Raw genomic sequence first — 16270 nt, 5'->3', positions numbered from 1 at the left:
TTTTGGTAGTGGCCATAGTGATGGAGAGAGATATGGGCACCTAACTGCATAACTTAGGTTGCTTGCTCTGCACCCTGGGCTCACCTCCCGACTCCCTGCTGAGCTTCACTGTGTCAGGTGTTGAGTAGGAAAACTGACTTGGATCCCAGCCTGCCAATGTGAGTGACTGTGCTGAGAGATACTGATCTCCTAAGCTTCCAGTAATGGGGCTCTGGAGTTTTTGCCTGGACCCTCCTGGCTTTTATTGGCTTACTTGTGTAAGCTGTTAAACTTTTTTTCCCCTGTGTCTTCATATCAGAACAATGGTCAGAAAACACCGATTTAAACAACTGCTGACTCCCCCCCACCCCGTGACCATTTTTGGATTTCTATATTCTTTCACCTACCTATTGTTCCTATGTGGGCAGAGAACAGATAGGCCCTGCAGTGCAAACAAGCCACACCTTGTCCTAGCAGAGAAAATTAAACATGTGGTTTGTTAAAAAGCACTTAAACTATTTATTTAAATCATTTTCTCTTTCCAAACTGCCTCAGGACCCAGTCATGTACTTAAATGTAAAAATCTTTTTGTAGTTGTTGCTTCTTTTTCTTTACCATGTGATTCTAAAGTATTTTTAATTATTCCTACAGATTGAAAAAAGCCTGACATTTAGGAATCTAATGAAATGGACCAATCCAAGAAAAATGAACTCTCAATTTGTGGAAGTGTTTCTTCCTAAGTTCAAGATAGAGAAGAATTATGAAATGAAACACCATTTGGAAGCCCTAGGGCTGAAAGATATCTTTGATGAGTCCAGAGCTGATCTCTCTGGAATAGCTTCTGGAGGTCGTCTCTATATATCAAAGCTAATGCACAAATCGTATATAGAGGTCACAGAGGAGGGCACCCAGGCAACTGCAGCCACTGAAAGTAACATTGTAGAAAAGCATCTTCCTGAGTCCACAGTGTTTAAAGCTGATCACCCATTCCTATTTGTCATCAGAAAGAATGACATTATCTTATTTAGTGGCAAAGTCTCTTGCCCTTGAAAATCCAATCAATTTCTGTTACCATAGTCCCTGCAGCATTAAAGAAACATCAGGAGTGAATATATTTGTTTAATTACAATTACATGATGTTTTCTTTGAGTTTATTTCTTCCTAATATTGATCAGCAGATGATACTGGTGACTTGATCCTTCTTAGACATCTGGATCATGACCTTGATTCCTATTCTTAGCATTTCTACTGGGTTTTCCTCCCTGGCCTTTAATTTTATTGATTTTCTACCCACCTTCATTTCTACAAATCTGATTCATGGCCCAGCTGGGAATTATGCATTCTGGTTTACTGGCAATGAGAATGCAGAAGCAGCCTAAGAATCTTTTTTTTGTTTTGAAACTCTGCAGTTATCACAGATATTCTAGCCTCACCCTAAATGATTTAGGAAGTAAGACTAGCTGCTTCTGAGAAATAAATATGAAGAACTTCTTTTCTTTGCTGATCTGAAGAAGACATTAGAGTTTACTCATTTGATTCTAAGTCAGTATAAAATCTAGATGCTGAAAAAATATGAAATTGAGTTTGGGCACCACAAAAAATGTCATTAATAATTTCAAATTGACATCTTTTGGGCTTCCTTTGATAAGAATTAATATGTACATAGTTTTTCAAATATTAAGTACTTCCAACTGTTTGCAGTTGTTATTTACAGCATATTATTTAATATGCTGTGAAGTTTACAGGTTTTCCCTATTTATCATAATAAAAAATACATGTCTGTACAGTGTGATTGTTTTCCTCTGATCAACTGTGAGACTACCAATTTTTTCTCTATTTTCTAGACCACATAAGCAAACAATGAAGAAAAGAATGCTTTTGTAGAATAAATCTGATTTGGTTCAATATTGCTGATTTGTTTCAGATAATTTTTTTTACAAATATGCAGAATAATGAGCTACTTTTAAATACTAGGATTTAAATGCATGAAGCAAATGATTCACAGATATGAACATTTATAGTAAGTTATAAGTAACTTTTACAAACAGATTAAAAATAAACTGAGACCATGCTGAATTTACTTAGGTATTCATAAATAATAACACTTTATTGAGTTACGTTTTCATTACAAAAGCCTTTCATCTGAATAGTAAGTGTATAAATCAAGGGTAGTCTATGACACAGCTCTGTGTGCCTTAGTATGAGACCTGGCAGATGCTTGATTTTCATCAGTGTTATGAAATCCATGAATGTGGTATGAATAAGTAAATGTGACATGATTTGAAAGATGTAAAAAATGCCCAAAATAATTTACTCAGCAACATTTAGCATAAATATTATGCTTTTGTTGGAGAATTTTGTAGGGAACAAACTAAATAGCAGTAATGTGCTTTTGGGGAAGAACTTAATTTTCTAATTATCATTACCATCTATTACCATTTAAAAATAGTATATCCATTAAGGACTGGAGACAGAGCATGGATTCTGATGGCAGCCATGTAGTTCACACACCTGGCCATGCTTCCTATTGACAGAATTCTCCAGGAAGCCACAAGGGAACTCAAATCCACTGAAGTGACATCAGAGAGTGAAAGTGAGGTTGTAGGGAAATAGCATATGTCCGAATCAGTTAATATTTACTGTTGCAGTAAATCTTAGGTTTCAATATATGAATTTGGGAGGGCACAACATTAAGAGCATAGTGGTGTAGAAAAAATAAACACAAACTTTCCTTTACAAAATTTTACAATTTTGGTTTTTTGGTCCTGCCCATAAATCTTACCTTATTGGTTAAGGTTCCATTTTTTTCCACCAAAGGCTAGTGATGTATAATTGTGACATAGCTTTAGTTTAGTAGATTGTCAAAACTTGAAAAACTTCTGAAACTGTGGCTCTTGTGGAAGCATTCATTTTTTTTATTGAATGATAATACATATTAGGCTCATTAGTAGAAAAGGTAGCAACTGCTCAACCCTTCTTTTACCATTGAATTTTATGCTCCTTGAGACAGGATCCTCACATTCTGTACTCTCACATCATAATACAACATGTAGGAGGCACTCAGTGCCTCAGGGACTGAATGAAGTCATTAGTCCCAAGAACATGGTTTGCAAAGGAAGTGAGACCTCAGGGACCACAATAGTATAAAATCAAGATGGTGATTGTATAATGAATAAGACTTTTTATCTTTTAGGATCATATTTCTTTGATCTGCTTATCAACTGTAGGTCTTTCAGAATCCTTATCCTCTTTTCTCAAAATTCTTTCTCTATATGATCCCAACTAGTTACATGGGTTTAATAATTGTTGATGTTAGTACTTACATGTTTTAGTAATTGCATTTGAAATCACAATCTCCTCTAAAATAAGCCTACCTGAATATCCTAGAGTGAAACTATCTAAGCATGTTTCTAAGATGAAAGATATTACTATATTCTCCTTGAGGTTGCCATGACTTCTTGGGCACACACTTTTAGCCATAAAATAACCCTACAGGCTTTTGTCTCTCCTTTGTTCAGAGACAGCCCGGCAGATCTATTCCCCTAATAAAGGCTTGTTGTGGCCTGGTCTGGTCTTGGTTTTTGGCCCTTTTACCTGACCTTTCTGGTGCCATGACTCAGATGGTAGATGGTCCATTAATGGACGATCCACCACAGGATGGGACTGATTGACCTTTAGGCCATCTCCATCGGACCATGTCTGCCATTGCCAAGACCCTCCGGGGCTTTCTACCTTTGCCATTGCTGACGCTACACATCCACACTGGTCACCAATGTCTGGGTGAGTAGGGAGTTCAGCCTCCCTCTCGTCGGGTTCTCTGTCTTGTTCTCTCTCCCTCTGGGAAACTCACTCAGAGATTGTCAAAGGAGACAAGGATGCTTCTCCCCTTTGTCCTTCTCCCTAGGAGCTGCCTCCTCCTCACCCACTCTAACATGGGGGCCCAACAATCCAAACCCCCTTCCTCAATGCCTCTGGGCTGCCTCCTGGCACAACTCAAATCCCTCCGATTTTGGGGACCAGACTTTAAGCTGAAAAGACTTGTTTTCTATTGTAATCAGGTTTGGCTTCAGTATAAATTAGATAATGGGGTTCCATGGCCCAAAAATGGCACTTTTGATTTTAACATACTTTGTGACTTACACAACTTCTGTCAACACAATGGCAAATGGTCAGAAATCCCTTATGTACAAGCCTTTTTTCTACCTATACTCTTGACCCTCCTTCTGTCAAACCTGTTCTCCTTCTCAAGTGCTCCTACCCTGAGCTTTGCTGCTCACCTTTCCCAATTCCACTCCTTCTGATTCCAAGACATTCGATCCAGCTGATCACTCACCACTCACACTTCTCCCACCTTATAACCCTCTAAACCCTTCTGCTTGTCCTGTGCTTCTTCTCCCCCGCCATCTTATACTTCTCCTTTGTCTCCTTCCACCTCACCACATGGCCCTTCTCCACCATCTTGTGATCCTCCTCCTCCGCCATCTTGTGATCCTCCTTTACCTTCTCCTCCCCCATCCCCACCATCTCCCCGAACCCATTCTCACTACCCACCCTTCCCACATGGGCCCCACCCACACAGATGCCTCTCTGAGAGGTTGCTGGGACCGAGGGCATTGTTAGAGTACATGTGCTGTTCTCTTTCTTTGATCTTTCTCAAATTAAAAAATGCTTAGGCTCCTTCTTCTCTAATCCTGATGTCTGTATCAAAAAATTTCCCACAATAGGACTCTCAGCTAGGCTAGGCAGATAGAGGCCACAGAGACCATATGACTCTCTGTCTCATAAAAGGTTTATAGTGAGTCAGAGACAAAATATTTAAAAAGCTATAAGTAAAAGATATATTTTTGATATAAAAGGATTTTATATGTCTGGTTAAAAGGAGAAGACCAAAAGGCCTAGGTATGTCAGGAAGGTGTGTGGAAGTGATTTATAAAGGAAATATATATGTTTGCTTATTGGTTTTAAGTTTGTTATAAAGGTCTACAGGAATAGAGTTTTCATTTGTTCTGATTCTAATTCTATAAGAGATCTCTGTTAATTGACTTACAAAAAGTTTTAAATAGTCTTATTTATAATTCTAAACCTAAAATTATAAAGATATTTTAATTCTATTGGGCTAAATATATTTGAGTGCACTCTAGTTTTATAAATTGTCTTATATCTTTGTTTTTTGTCCAATCATACAGCTGTTTTGTTTATAGTTAAAGGTTATTAAGTTCAAGGCATGCTCCCCTTGGTGAACAAAGGAGCAGCCGCATGGAAATATTTTCCAGTCTTTGTTCAGTAGGGGGACCTCAACAGTTTTCATCTTACAACAGACTGACCCAATAGTTTTCATAGCCTTATAAAAGACATATCAATAAATATTACTTAAATATATTATTATACTGTTTATATCAATTGTCATCAAAGGGATAAATTCTAAATATGTTATTATGGTATGCTTACACTGGTCATTTTCAAAGGACTAAATATCCTGTAAAAAAACAACAATAACAAGGTTTTATTTTTTCTAGTGAACTAAATGTATTTGTACTTTCTGTCTGTACAGGTTTTCTAATATTTGTTTATGATAATAACCTCTCTTTGATTCAGGTATTTGCCTTTTCATACACTCCAGCTATTTATGACAACAGATACTATATAGGCTGAGATATTTTCTTTAGATGGTATCCTATCAAAAGATAATTTATTTATTTATTTATGTATTAAAAAGATAATTTAGATAAAAACTTTTGGTGTTTTTAAAAAATGAGTACTTTTAACAATGGCTATTTTATATCAAGATGGCCATTTAAATGTGTTACAAAGGTAAAGTCATCATAATTGTCATGTCAAAATATTTGTGGCTCTTTTTCTGTTAATATTCTACAAGAATTCAACTACTAAAAAACAACCATGACTGATAACAGTAATAGTTCTCTATATTTTAAATTCCAAAATGCTTGTTATTCAGGTAAAACTATAACAGTTAAGTTCATTACTCTTGTGACAATCCTAACACTATTGACCTTCTCTTCTGGGTGTTCAACAACTAAAGTTTGGAGACCAAAACTAAAAGGTAACTGGGCTATGAGGACAGCCAATATTTTGGCCCTGGCCCCTCAAGGTCAACAAAGTTCCAGAACATGAGGGAACCTTCTCTACAGGGTCCTACATCTTGGTAAGTCACTCAACCTCCTAAACTGGGAGATTACTGGACACCAGAGGACAATGTACTGTGTGCCAAAGGAGGGTCACCAAGAAAAAAATCTCCAATACTTTCACTGAAAGAAACTTGGTCAAGCAAGGCCATGACCCATCCTGATGGCTGACACTGACAGAAAAGCAGAGAGGCACTATGCATGGTTCCAAAGTAATGGCCTGGGGAGACTTAACTGACCTTAATAGATAACAAGAGGTTCATATTGATTGATACAGGTCTCACTTTAACTTGGTCTTAAACACCTGGCAGAAAAAATAATCAAAAGAGGTATAAAACAAAGACATAATAATAAAGCTAGACTTCATAAAAATTAAGACATAGCCCACCCATTAAAATCTTTTGGTTCACTCATGACACAGCCATTTCAAAAATACAAAACTTTGGGTACTAAATAGAAGGGAAAATCATTAATTAGCTACAAGTGTGTACAGATTCTTTTCAGAAAAATTAAAATAAGTTCTTTACAGATGTCCAATCCTAGAAACCACTGGTCTCCAGATCTCTCCTTTTAGATAAGTGTTTTTCTGATTCTGTGATAACTAATTAACTATCGTGTAGTGATCAAAAACAAAAAGACAAAAAACCATAAAGAGTATTGAATGGGATTAATATGAGAAAATGGAAAAATAGGAATAAAATCTTTGTAAATAGGGAGGACTGGAGGGGTTGAAGGGAGGGCTGGGCAAGGGTGAAAAATAAGAACCAAGAGAGACTATGTAAAGGTGGAAATTTCCAATGATGAATGTCATTATATTGTATACCTAAAATGTACCAATGATTAGAATGAATAATTGATAATGTGAAATAGGAAGAAAAGGTCCAAAGGGGTAGGGGTAGTGGGAGGGGCAGGGGAAAGGAAAGAAGGGAAAGGAAAAATGATGAGAAATGGAAAAAATGGAAATAAAGTCTTTGTAAATAGGGAAGGGTGGAGGGCGTGAAGGGAGGGCTAAGAATGGGGAAAAAATAAGAACCAAGATGCATTATGTAAAGGTACAATTCCCAATGAGAAATGTAATTGTGTTGTATACCTACAATGTACCAATAAAAGAATTTAATACAAAAAAAAAGAGTATTGGGAAAAAATCACCTGCTTGTCAGCCACAGTCAGGATAACTTCTATACTAAGCAGCTACAAGATTTATTCCTTTTAAAATAATGTACATCCTTGTTCTCTGTTTATGATGCCTCTTCTTTCATTGTGCTCATATTTCCTGGATACCTACCCGTGTCTAAAAAGATCAAGCCTTTTATGTTACACTTGATCACCTTAAGTTGGCCAGTGTCCTTTTTGAGGTTATCAGTTCTCTTTATTTTTAAATATATTTAGGAGGCCTCCAAAAACTGAAAGACACAGGAATAAAACTGTCCTTTACACAACTCTTCCATGGCTTTGCTGGAACTGTCAACCTAAAATGTGTGTTTTCATGGCCTTGAATTTAAAGGACAAGTCAGGTTCATAGTAACACTACACTCATGGGTATGTTGGCCTCCAAAAGACATTTGATCAGTTACATACACTTTTTATATTACAAAAAAAAAGGATTATAAAGATTATATAAATTGTGTTTATCACTTTTCCACTCATTCTCTAAGAGCAAGGACATGACACATGGGTCCTTAGATCAGGAGCTATGATCTCTTACTTCCATAACAGCCTCTTACTTCTATAACAAATGAGACCCTAAACATCCAGCTGTCTCTGTAAAACCTATGTAAATAATGAATAAAAAAATTACATGTCAAATGAAAAAAATTAAAACTCAATGGGCCAGATAGATATGCCCCCAAAGGTACTAATCAATGGTGGGGTATGTTTGGTTCCCGGAGCTCATGGCTCCCCTGGCTATTACTACTCTTGGGACCCCTCAGTATTATCTGTTTAATTCTCTGTTTTGGACTGTGCCTGGTTCGCTGTTTTCAAAATTTCTTGCAGGAATGATTGAGGGCATTCACCAATCAGACAGTCACAGAGTTCATCATGGCAGGGTCAGGCAGTACGACAAAAGGAAGAGGTCCCCTCTTGCCACGTGCCTCATCAGATCCAGGTCTAGCCCCAATCTTCACCCCTTGTCAGCAGGAAGGAGCTCCAGAAGAAGAGACCTTCTCCCAACTACCATAAAACAAAAGCCTGGAATGATAGGTCTCCCACTACCTCAGCAGCTATTATGTATAGTAGCTGCCCTCTTCCTACCGTGCCTTGCCCCCTCCCCTGTGTGACATCATGCCAAGATAGTTGCTCCCGCCAAAGAATAAACCCTTCTTCCCAGCATGCCCCTGTTCCACCTAGAAAGTAACCTAATACTCTCTCACCTCCTGCCACCTAGTGACATCACCGGCTCCTCCATTCCCTAGTCACTACCTCACTCAATCCCACTTCAGCCCCTACAAACCCCACCCCAGTCTCTATAAAAGACTCTCCTTGCCCCGGCCATATTGCTTTTGTCTCTCCTTTGTTCAGACAGCCCGGCAGATCTATTCCCCTAATAAAGGCTTGTTGTGGCCTGAAACAACAAAAAAAATAACCCTACAATTTTAAACACAAAACAATAGGATTGTCTTTGTATTCTCCTTCATATTGGAACTGTTAATTGGCACCATCACTAAAGTGTTCCTTTAATATCCTCCTCTTTCTCTTTCTTTCTTTCTCTCTCCCTTTCTCTCTCCCTCCCTCCCTCCCTTTCTTTCTCTTTCTTTCTTTCTTTCTTTCTTTCTTTCTTTCTTTCTTTCTTTCTTTCTTTCTTTCTTTCTTTCTTTCTTTCCAATGCAGCTCTAATCAAGGATACATTATCTCTCTGGTGCAGTCTCCTATCTGATCTGCCAGCCTCTTCTGACTCATATCTGTCGCACTCCAAAGTTATGAAGATACTCCATATTTCATATGTAAATATCAATTATCTTTCTAAAACACAGATAAAATCAAGTCTTCTTCTAATACAACATTAAGAACATTTTAACACATAAGGATAGAGTTGAAACTGTCTAGACTGGCTTGAAAGTGATACGCAATTTTACACTACCTTCCTTTCCTGCTTGTTTTACCCTTCTCTGGCAAAAACTGCAACATGTGAGCACTGTACTTTTTGAAAACCAAACCCACTATTTCCACCTTGCTCACCCCATCCCATCTGCCTGGCATACTCTCCCCTTCCTTGTTTGAAAATACCTATTTAATTCTTCAAGAAACTAGTCACATTCATGTTCTCTGTGTAGATTTCTACCCAGATGAACTCAGAAAAGAAACAGTGCATCCTTTTCAAAGAGATGTTCTCAAATTTTCTACTCTGTGTGTGTGTGTACATGTGCATGCATGTGTGTGTGTGCTGCTCGCTTAAGAAACCATTAAGGACAGAGAATGGCATATGGTAAATATGCCTTCCTTATTTTAAATGAATCACTTCTCTTAAGCTCCTAACGAGGGGCCAAAATCAGAGTGCAAGTGCAGCCTGTCACTAGATAAAAGGATCCCTTGCCATACTCAGCCCCACCTCCACCACTGACTCCTTGAGAACTCTGTGTTTGGGTGGTCACATGCCCAAGCCTACACAAAGGGCATGATCTCCAGGGAGGGGAAAGTGCACTGGATGGATCTTCTGTTTCGATAGGAACAGGAAGAGTTATTTTTTTCACTCATCTTTAAATAAATGGGAAGGCCACTACCATCCTCATCTTCTTCATTATTCTTGCTTTATCATTTATGAGACACTTTCACTGAACTCATCCCAGTCATCACTATGTTCTTGTTAAGGTGGAAATTATTATGATGATTATTACTATTCCCATTTTATAAGAAAAATGAGGGTCAGAGAGGGTGGCCATTGCCTGTATATCATGTGTGCTCTTTCCATCCGAACATACTGCCTTGAACCTTATACCATGTCTCTCTCACTTGTACCTAGTTATGCTCAGAATCCTCTCTCAGGCTGCCAACTCTCACATGGCTTTTTCTTTCCTTGGAATGTCTATTTTCTGACCAAGTATCTCCAATGATCTCAGCCCTTCCTGGGACATTATACTTCTTATAAATTTGAGCAATTCCAGGAGGTGTTCTTATGTTTGGGTCTTCACACTTTTAGACTATTTCATTTGGCTAAATATTAATTATAATAATAAAGTTTCTAGGAGTTTATATTTAAAAAACTAATGTAAACTATCCTAAATGTTAACTCTCTGGGAGAAAGGACAGTTACCTTATTTTCTCTTTATAATTTCTCTCCAGCATAATTTATACACCTTCAGTGACAGACAAATTCTACTCATCAACAAAGAAAGGCAATATATCTGCCTTTAATCAACTGGGCATCTTTTGAGACTAATAATTCATTTCTATTTCTTTATACAGCAATGTATGAAGCTCCATGAGTAGCATTTGTAAATCTAAGTTTTTTAGATACTACTAGTAAAAGACTGTAAGAAGCAAAAGCCTCAGAGACTTCACCTAAAAAACAGGTAATAGCTGGGTAACTGAACTTAATAATGTCATTTGAGTATCCTTTAATAATCTACCTTTCATCTCTTGATCTTTGTCTATAGTGTTGTAAGTCAAAACAATAACACTTGTATTTGAAATATGAGAATACTTTTAGTGAAATAAAGTGACTTTTAAAATATTAATATATATTTATTTATTTATTGAAGTACTGAAGATTGAACTCAGGGCCTTTACAATCTCTAGTTTATTTTTTATTTTATTTTATTTTATTTATTTTGAAACAGAGTCTCACTAAATTGCTAAATTGCCTAGCCAGGGTTCAAGCTCACAATCTTCCTCCCTCAGCTTCCCAGCATGCTGGGATTACAGGCATGTACTACCACACCAAGTAGTAAACTTTTATAAGTCTAAGTCTCACAATTGGTATGTAACACCAAAGAAGCAACATAATACACCCTAATGTCTTTAGTGCGTTGGAAGGAAAAAATGAGGTAAAATCAAATGGAATAGAAAGTGGGGTGAAAACAAAAATTCCTTCTAGATATTCCAAATATTCTATTTTAAAATATGATTTTTTCCCCAAACATATCTATGCAGGTAAAATGTCAATACTGGAAGGTTTCTGATTCTTAGGCTAGAAGGGGCTGTTGTAATTTCCACAGATGATTAGTGCTATGAATGAGGGCCACAAGTTTATGGTAGTATGAAGCAGGGACTTATAAATCTGTTCTGGAGATTTTCTGAAGGAAGAGGGGCTTTGGCTCAGATCTGGAGAAATTAACAGGTGCAGGCAGACTACACAGGGAGGGGAAGGGGTTCTGTAGAAGCTACAGTATGTTCTAATGCCAGTAGTGAGAAACCCAGGCTACTCAGGCTGCAGAGCTCAGGACAGCAGTGGAAGATGGCCTGGGGAGGGGGAGAGAGTGGGTTTGAAAGGGCCTTCCATACCACGAGGAGTTTGTCTTTGTTCTATGTTTAGTGCAAAGGCATTAAAGGCCCTAAGCAGGGGAGTCACACTCTCAGGTTTGCACTTTTGAAGGGATGCTAGCTGGTATGTGGACACTGGGCTAAAATGCTTCAAGACTATTGGCAAGGAGGCTCTGCCAGTGGTCCAAGTGAGAAGGCCCAATGGCCTGGACCAGAATGCAGGCCTTCAGGATGGACAGTGAATGAATTGGACAGATTTGGGAAGTGACTTGACTGGTCAGGACTTTGTGAGTGAATGAATATGTGGTTAGAGAGAAGGACCTTTCAAGATTCAAGTTATCAATCTCTAAATAGTAGTGCAGTTTGTAGGCAGAGCACAGGGAGACAGGTGTAATTTCTGTGAAATGAGGGATGTAGGGTGACCTAAAACTATGTTCTCTGCCATTAAATTGGTAAATGGCAACACATACCCTCACTCTTATTAGTCAAAGTCTTCATAGACAATAGACTTTACTGGCAAGAGAAACTGGTAAATGTCCTTGTGTGAAGGGCATTGACAGGCAATCATTGTGTAGATGTCATTGACCACACCTAGCCATGTTTTCACAAATAACCTCCTGGTTCTGTGAATAGCTATCTAGTGAATTAATAACTTTTTTTTAAAAAAATGGATCTGATCCTTGGATCTCTTGGCAATCAGCTTCTATAGAGGAATGAAGGTCTCTGTGAAGTTGGAAGAATCCATTTTACATTTTGAACCCATTTTTCACCCTTTACCCTCTTGGAATCCAAGTCCCCTTTGAGACTTTTCATGACACAGTACACCTTTCCAAACTAATGGACAATTAAACTCAAGTTGTGTTTCTTTGAGAATCAATCACAGACTTTAATCATCATTTACAAATTCATTTCTCTTCAAAGAATCATAAGTACTGCTCCCTTGCTTTCCTGCACCAGTCCTCTTCTCTCAGTAAGTAGCACCCTGACTCATGTTTCTATCTTAAATGAGCCTTTTGCTAGAAGGGGGATTGCTGCCCTGTGTTTCAGGGAGTTAAGATGGATGTCTGAATGACTAGATTTTCTTGGGAATATAGTCTGTGACCCTGGGTGTTTCTCACTAATATCCTAAAAATTAGGTTGTTTCATTTTTCCCATTCCTCTTCTGAAAATCAACAAAACAAATCACCAGGTATTTTTTCTATTAGACTGTGAGCCATTTCCTTTTCACATTCCTCAGGCAAGTTCTGTTTTTCTGAATGATGGGCATTTGCCAATTCTGCCCTGTAAAGATCACAATTGAAGCATTTACTCTTGTGTGTACAATAATTTCATAAACTTCACTATCATTTCACTATAAAGTTTTGTAGAGGAACAATTGGATGCATTTCCTATTGTAACTATTTTCAACTTGAACAGGAAAACGGCCTACATTTGCTATGAGAAGAAACCTTTGCTCAAGGGTTTCTTCATCCCAGGATGTTTCTATACCTGAGAGAACAGTAGTTCATTCATTGTGCTTGGGGAAATAAGCTTGTTACCATTTCTCAAGATAAGATGCCTCTTCTCTGGCTTTTCAACACCAATAATTTGTTATAGCCAGAGGGGGTGTGATATGCTTATATAACACAAAATACACAAATTTTGTAATTGTAAAATTACATTCAATCAATTACACAAAAATCCATGACATTAAATGTTTCATTAATTTTTTCCTCCATCTCTTGGGTTGACCTGGGGATATAGGGTGTCTCATAATGCCAATGTCAGCTAGCTTTACTCTCTATCCTTTTGAGTAATACTCCAAAAATGAGGGGAAAATGACTTGTGAAAACCAACTCTAACAAGACAGGGCAGAGCAAGAGCCAGCTGTTGAGTGCTGGTGTGTCTGCATATTGTGGATATGGCCTCCCCAAGCTAAAATAAAATAAAAATGCAAACATAAAACTGTATCTTCCTTAAAGTGATTTCTTCAACTAATGATAACTTTACATGTCTCAAAAAATGTAAGGAAAAATAGTTAGATGTAATCAAAAGAAATGAGGCATGGGAGGCACTAAGTGGGAGGAGGAAGTGAGGGGCAGGAGACATATGTTTAAAGCAAGGCAGTGTGGTTCTCTTTCTAGCTAGCAAGTAAGCCTTTTGGTGCCGTGGTTTCTGATGTTGTAGAAAGCTGTCCTAATGCTCATTTTTCTTCCTTGATGAAGATGAGTATTTTATAGATGGCAGAGCTAAGGCAGATGGAGTAATTTGTTCAGAAGTGCCTACCAACTGCTATAGAGAAGTTGTGCCACACAGTATCAATAGTGAGGTTCTCTTTGTGTAGGTTCTGGCTCTGTCTCGTCAATTAGAGGAAAGGTGCTGGACAGTGAATTTGAGAAACTGAGTTTGATCCCTGAATTGGATAGTTCAAGCTGTATGGACTTGAATAAGTCATGTAACCCAGTTAAGCTTACCTCAGCTTTCCATTTATACAGTGAATTTGGGGGTGGATATTTTCCTTCTCAAGGCATCTATGATATATCTTTCATTATGTCTGTATTTCTTAGATGAAGATGTATAACATGATTGATAATTTTTCTACTTAAAGGGTTTATATTTATTGTTACATTTAATTGTCACAGCCAATGTCTAAAGTATTTTATGTAATTTTTATTGTAGTTTTACTGTTCAGATAAGTCAGATAAGTTACTAAGGACATCACAAAAAATGAAGTTCATATTAGAACTCCAGTCTGTCTGATTTAAAAGTGCTTATTTTAATGACCCAGGATTGGTCATTTCAATGGATTGGCCAATGCCTCTGAGGCTGTGGCTTTTATGGGAATTGTCTGATGTGGCCAGAGGCTGGTTCTTGTTGGGTGATCACAGGAGTTAACAGCAGTTGGTAAAAGGAAAGAGAAACCTCATGGGTCTTGGTATTGCAGAGTCACCAAAAGTAGGACTGTGGCCTGATATTTGCTTCTACTTTCTTACGAGCTGTGCCCTGTCTGACCCCACTTAGTCCTTTCCTCTACTCCTTCAGTTACAGGACATTCTAGTCCTTTGGCAACTGGCCAGAGGCTTTTACCTCTTTGTTGATGTGAAGAGAATGGCTGCTTTTCAAGAAAGTGGTACAAATTCTGACCCCTATAAAATGTCAACCAGCCAGGCAGCTAGATTGCTTCAGCTGGCTCTTCTGAGTTGGAATGCTAAAGCTATTTTATGGGACTCACACCCCTAAGCTGGGAAAGTTGCTTGAGGGCCTTCAGATATTGGCAAGACATAATATAAACTAAATCTTTAAGAAGCAAGGATTATGAATTTCCTATTAATATTTTCACGCAAATCCAGCAACCACAAATTTTCCTTTTATGTGTTCTTACCAGAATGTGTCTTTCTCCTTTTAGAACAGACAGGACTGACAAAATGTTTTTCTCAGGCTTTTGTGACTTTCCTAGATTGAGGCTTTCCATTTGCAACAACAGCAGGCAATCTCTGTAATTCTAATATCTCAGTGGAAGCCCTTTAAAGTACCTGTGTGTTATACAAGGTAACAACACAGCCACCAAAATTACAGCCTTGTTGCTCTCTGTATCCAAAACCTTGCCATTGTCCCAAGTAAGGGATGATCAAGGCTAGCAAGGCACGGAAGGGAGCCAAAGTTAAGGAGGCAGTGACTCTTAGGCGCTGGCTTTCTGCTGGTATGCTGCTGAGTGCAAGCATCTCCTTAAATTTTACACAAATGGTGGCTTAGTTCTTAGGGAGATGCTCTCAGTGTCTTGGGGCCAATGAGCATGGAGTTGAGAAAGTAGAGTGAATGCTTCCTTAAATTTTGTATCTAGGGTCTATGGTCTTCTCTTATCCCAATCCTAGCACTAGTCCCAAAAAGCCATAGCTAGACACAAGGAAGGAAGGTTGAGATCACAGTTCCATCCTATGTAGGATCCCATCACTCATTTTGGTTAGTGTTGACTTCCATGCCAGGCACCACGTAGTGACAGGAGTGCTGAAATTTCTGGCTTAGTGTCCAGCCATAGAGCTCTGAACAAGGGGAGAATTTAATGGATGAAGCACAAAGGGTGAGAATGAATGCCATCTTTCCTGGAGCTTCCAGCTTACCTGACTCAGTGCCAGCCTCTCTGAGGAGGCTTAACATTAATGAGCTCTGGTGGGCATGGTTGTAAGCAGCCACTGGAGGAAGGCAACAAGCCAGAGCCAGGAAACCCTGGCTTTCTCAACAATATTTAAAAATGTTTTCAAGGAAAAAAGTGAGATAGCAATTCTTCAGGGCTGTAATTTACTTAGTAATATTTCTTTCCTCTTTAAAAATATAAATATGCAATAATTATCTCCATACATATGTTGATAGTATTATAAACCTCTGTGAGATTTTGAGAAGTTTTTACAATGGTGGAAATTGGTTTTGAAAAAGGTGGAATCTCTCTTTCTCACTTAGTCCCCTTTGTGCAGTTTTGCAAAACTCAGGGTGGTCAGATAGACACTGGGATCAAAAATATTACCTTTTAAAACTGCAGTCACTTCAGCATTTGTTATTCATTGATTTCTTGATGACTGGCATTCTTTTGGGGACAAGATGGACTCTTAGCATTGTTTTAATTTGAATTTCTCTAATGGCCAGGAATGTTGAAAGTTTTTCATACATTTTTTGGCCTGCATTTCTTCCTCTGAGAAGTGTCCTATTCATTTCACTTACCCATTTCTTGATTTGGTCTTTTGTTTTAGGTGAATGTA

At 38.1% G+C, this 16270-nt stretch overlaps 1 protein-coding gene across 3 annotated transcripts in view; it reads left to right on the top strand.

Moving 5' to 3' along the window:
• The window catches only part of Serpinb7 (serpin family B member 7), a 70497-nt gene extending 62674 nt beyond the window's left edge, over window positions 1-7823 (top strand). For 2 of the 3 annotated variants that reach the window (XM_087191595.1, XM_004858456.3), the window contains one exon: window positions 631-7823. In XM_087191595.1, coding sequence (XP_087047721.1) covers window positions 631-1029 — 399 coding nt within the window. In that variant the 3' untranslated portion in view covers window positions 1030-7823. The remainder of the gene's footprint in view (window positions 1-630) is intronic. The other variant, XM_021239288.2, reaches the window with a different exon arrangement.
• The last annotated feature ends 8447 nt before the right edge of the window (window positions 7824-16270 follow it).

This window comes from Heterocephalus glaber, unplaced genomic scaffold (genome assembly GCF_053883595.1).
Source record: "Heterocephalus glaber isolate CG9 unplaced genomic scaffold, H.glaber_assembly_v1.0 deba00000331, whole genome shotgun sequence".
NCBI lineage: Eukaryota > Metazoa > Chordata > Mammalia > Rodentia > Bathyergidae > Heterocephalus > Heterocephalus glaber.
The sequence above is the reverse complement of the archived record's forward strand: the minus strand, read 5'-3'. Positions and strand labels throughout refer to the sequence as shown.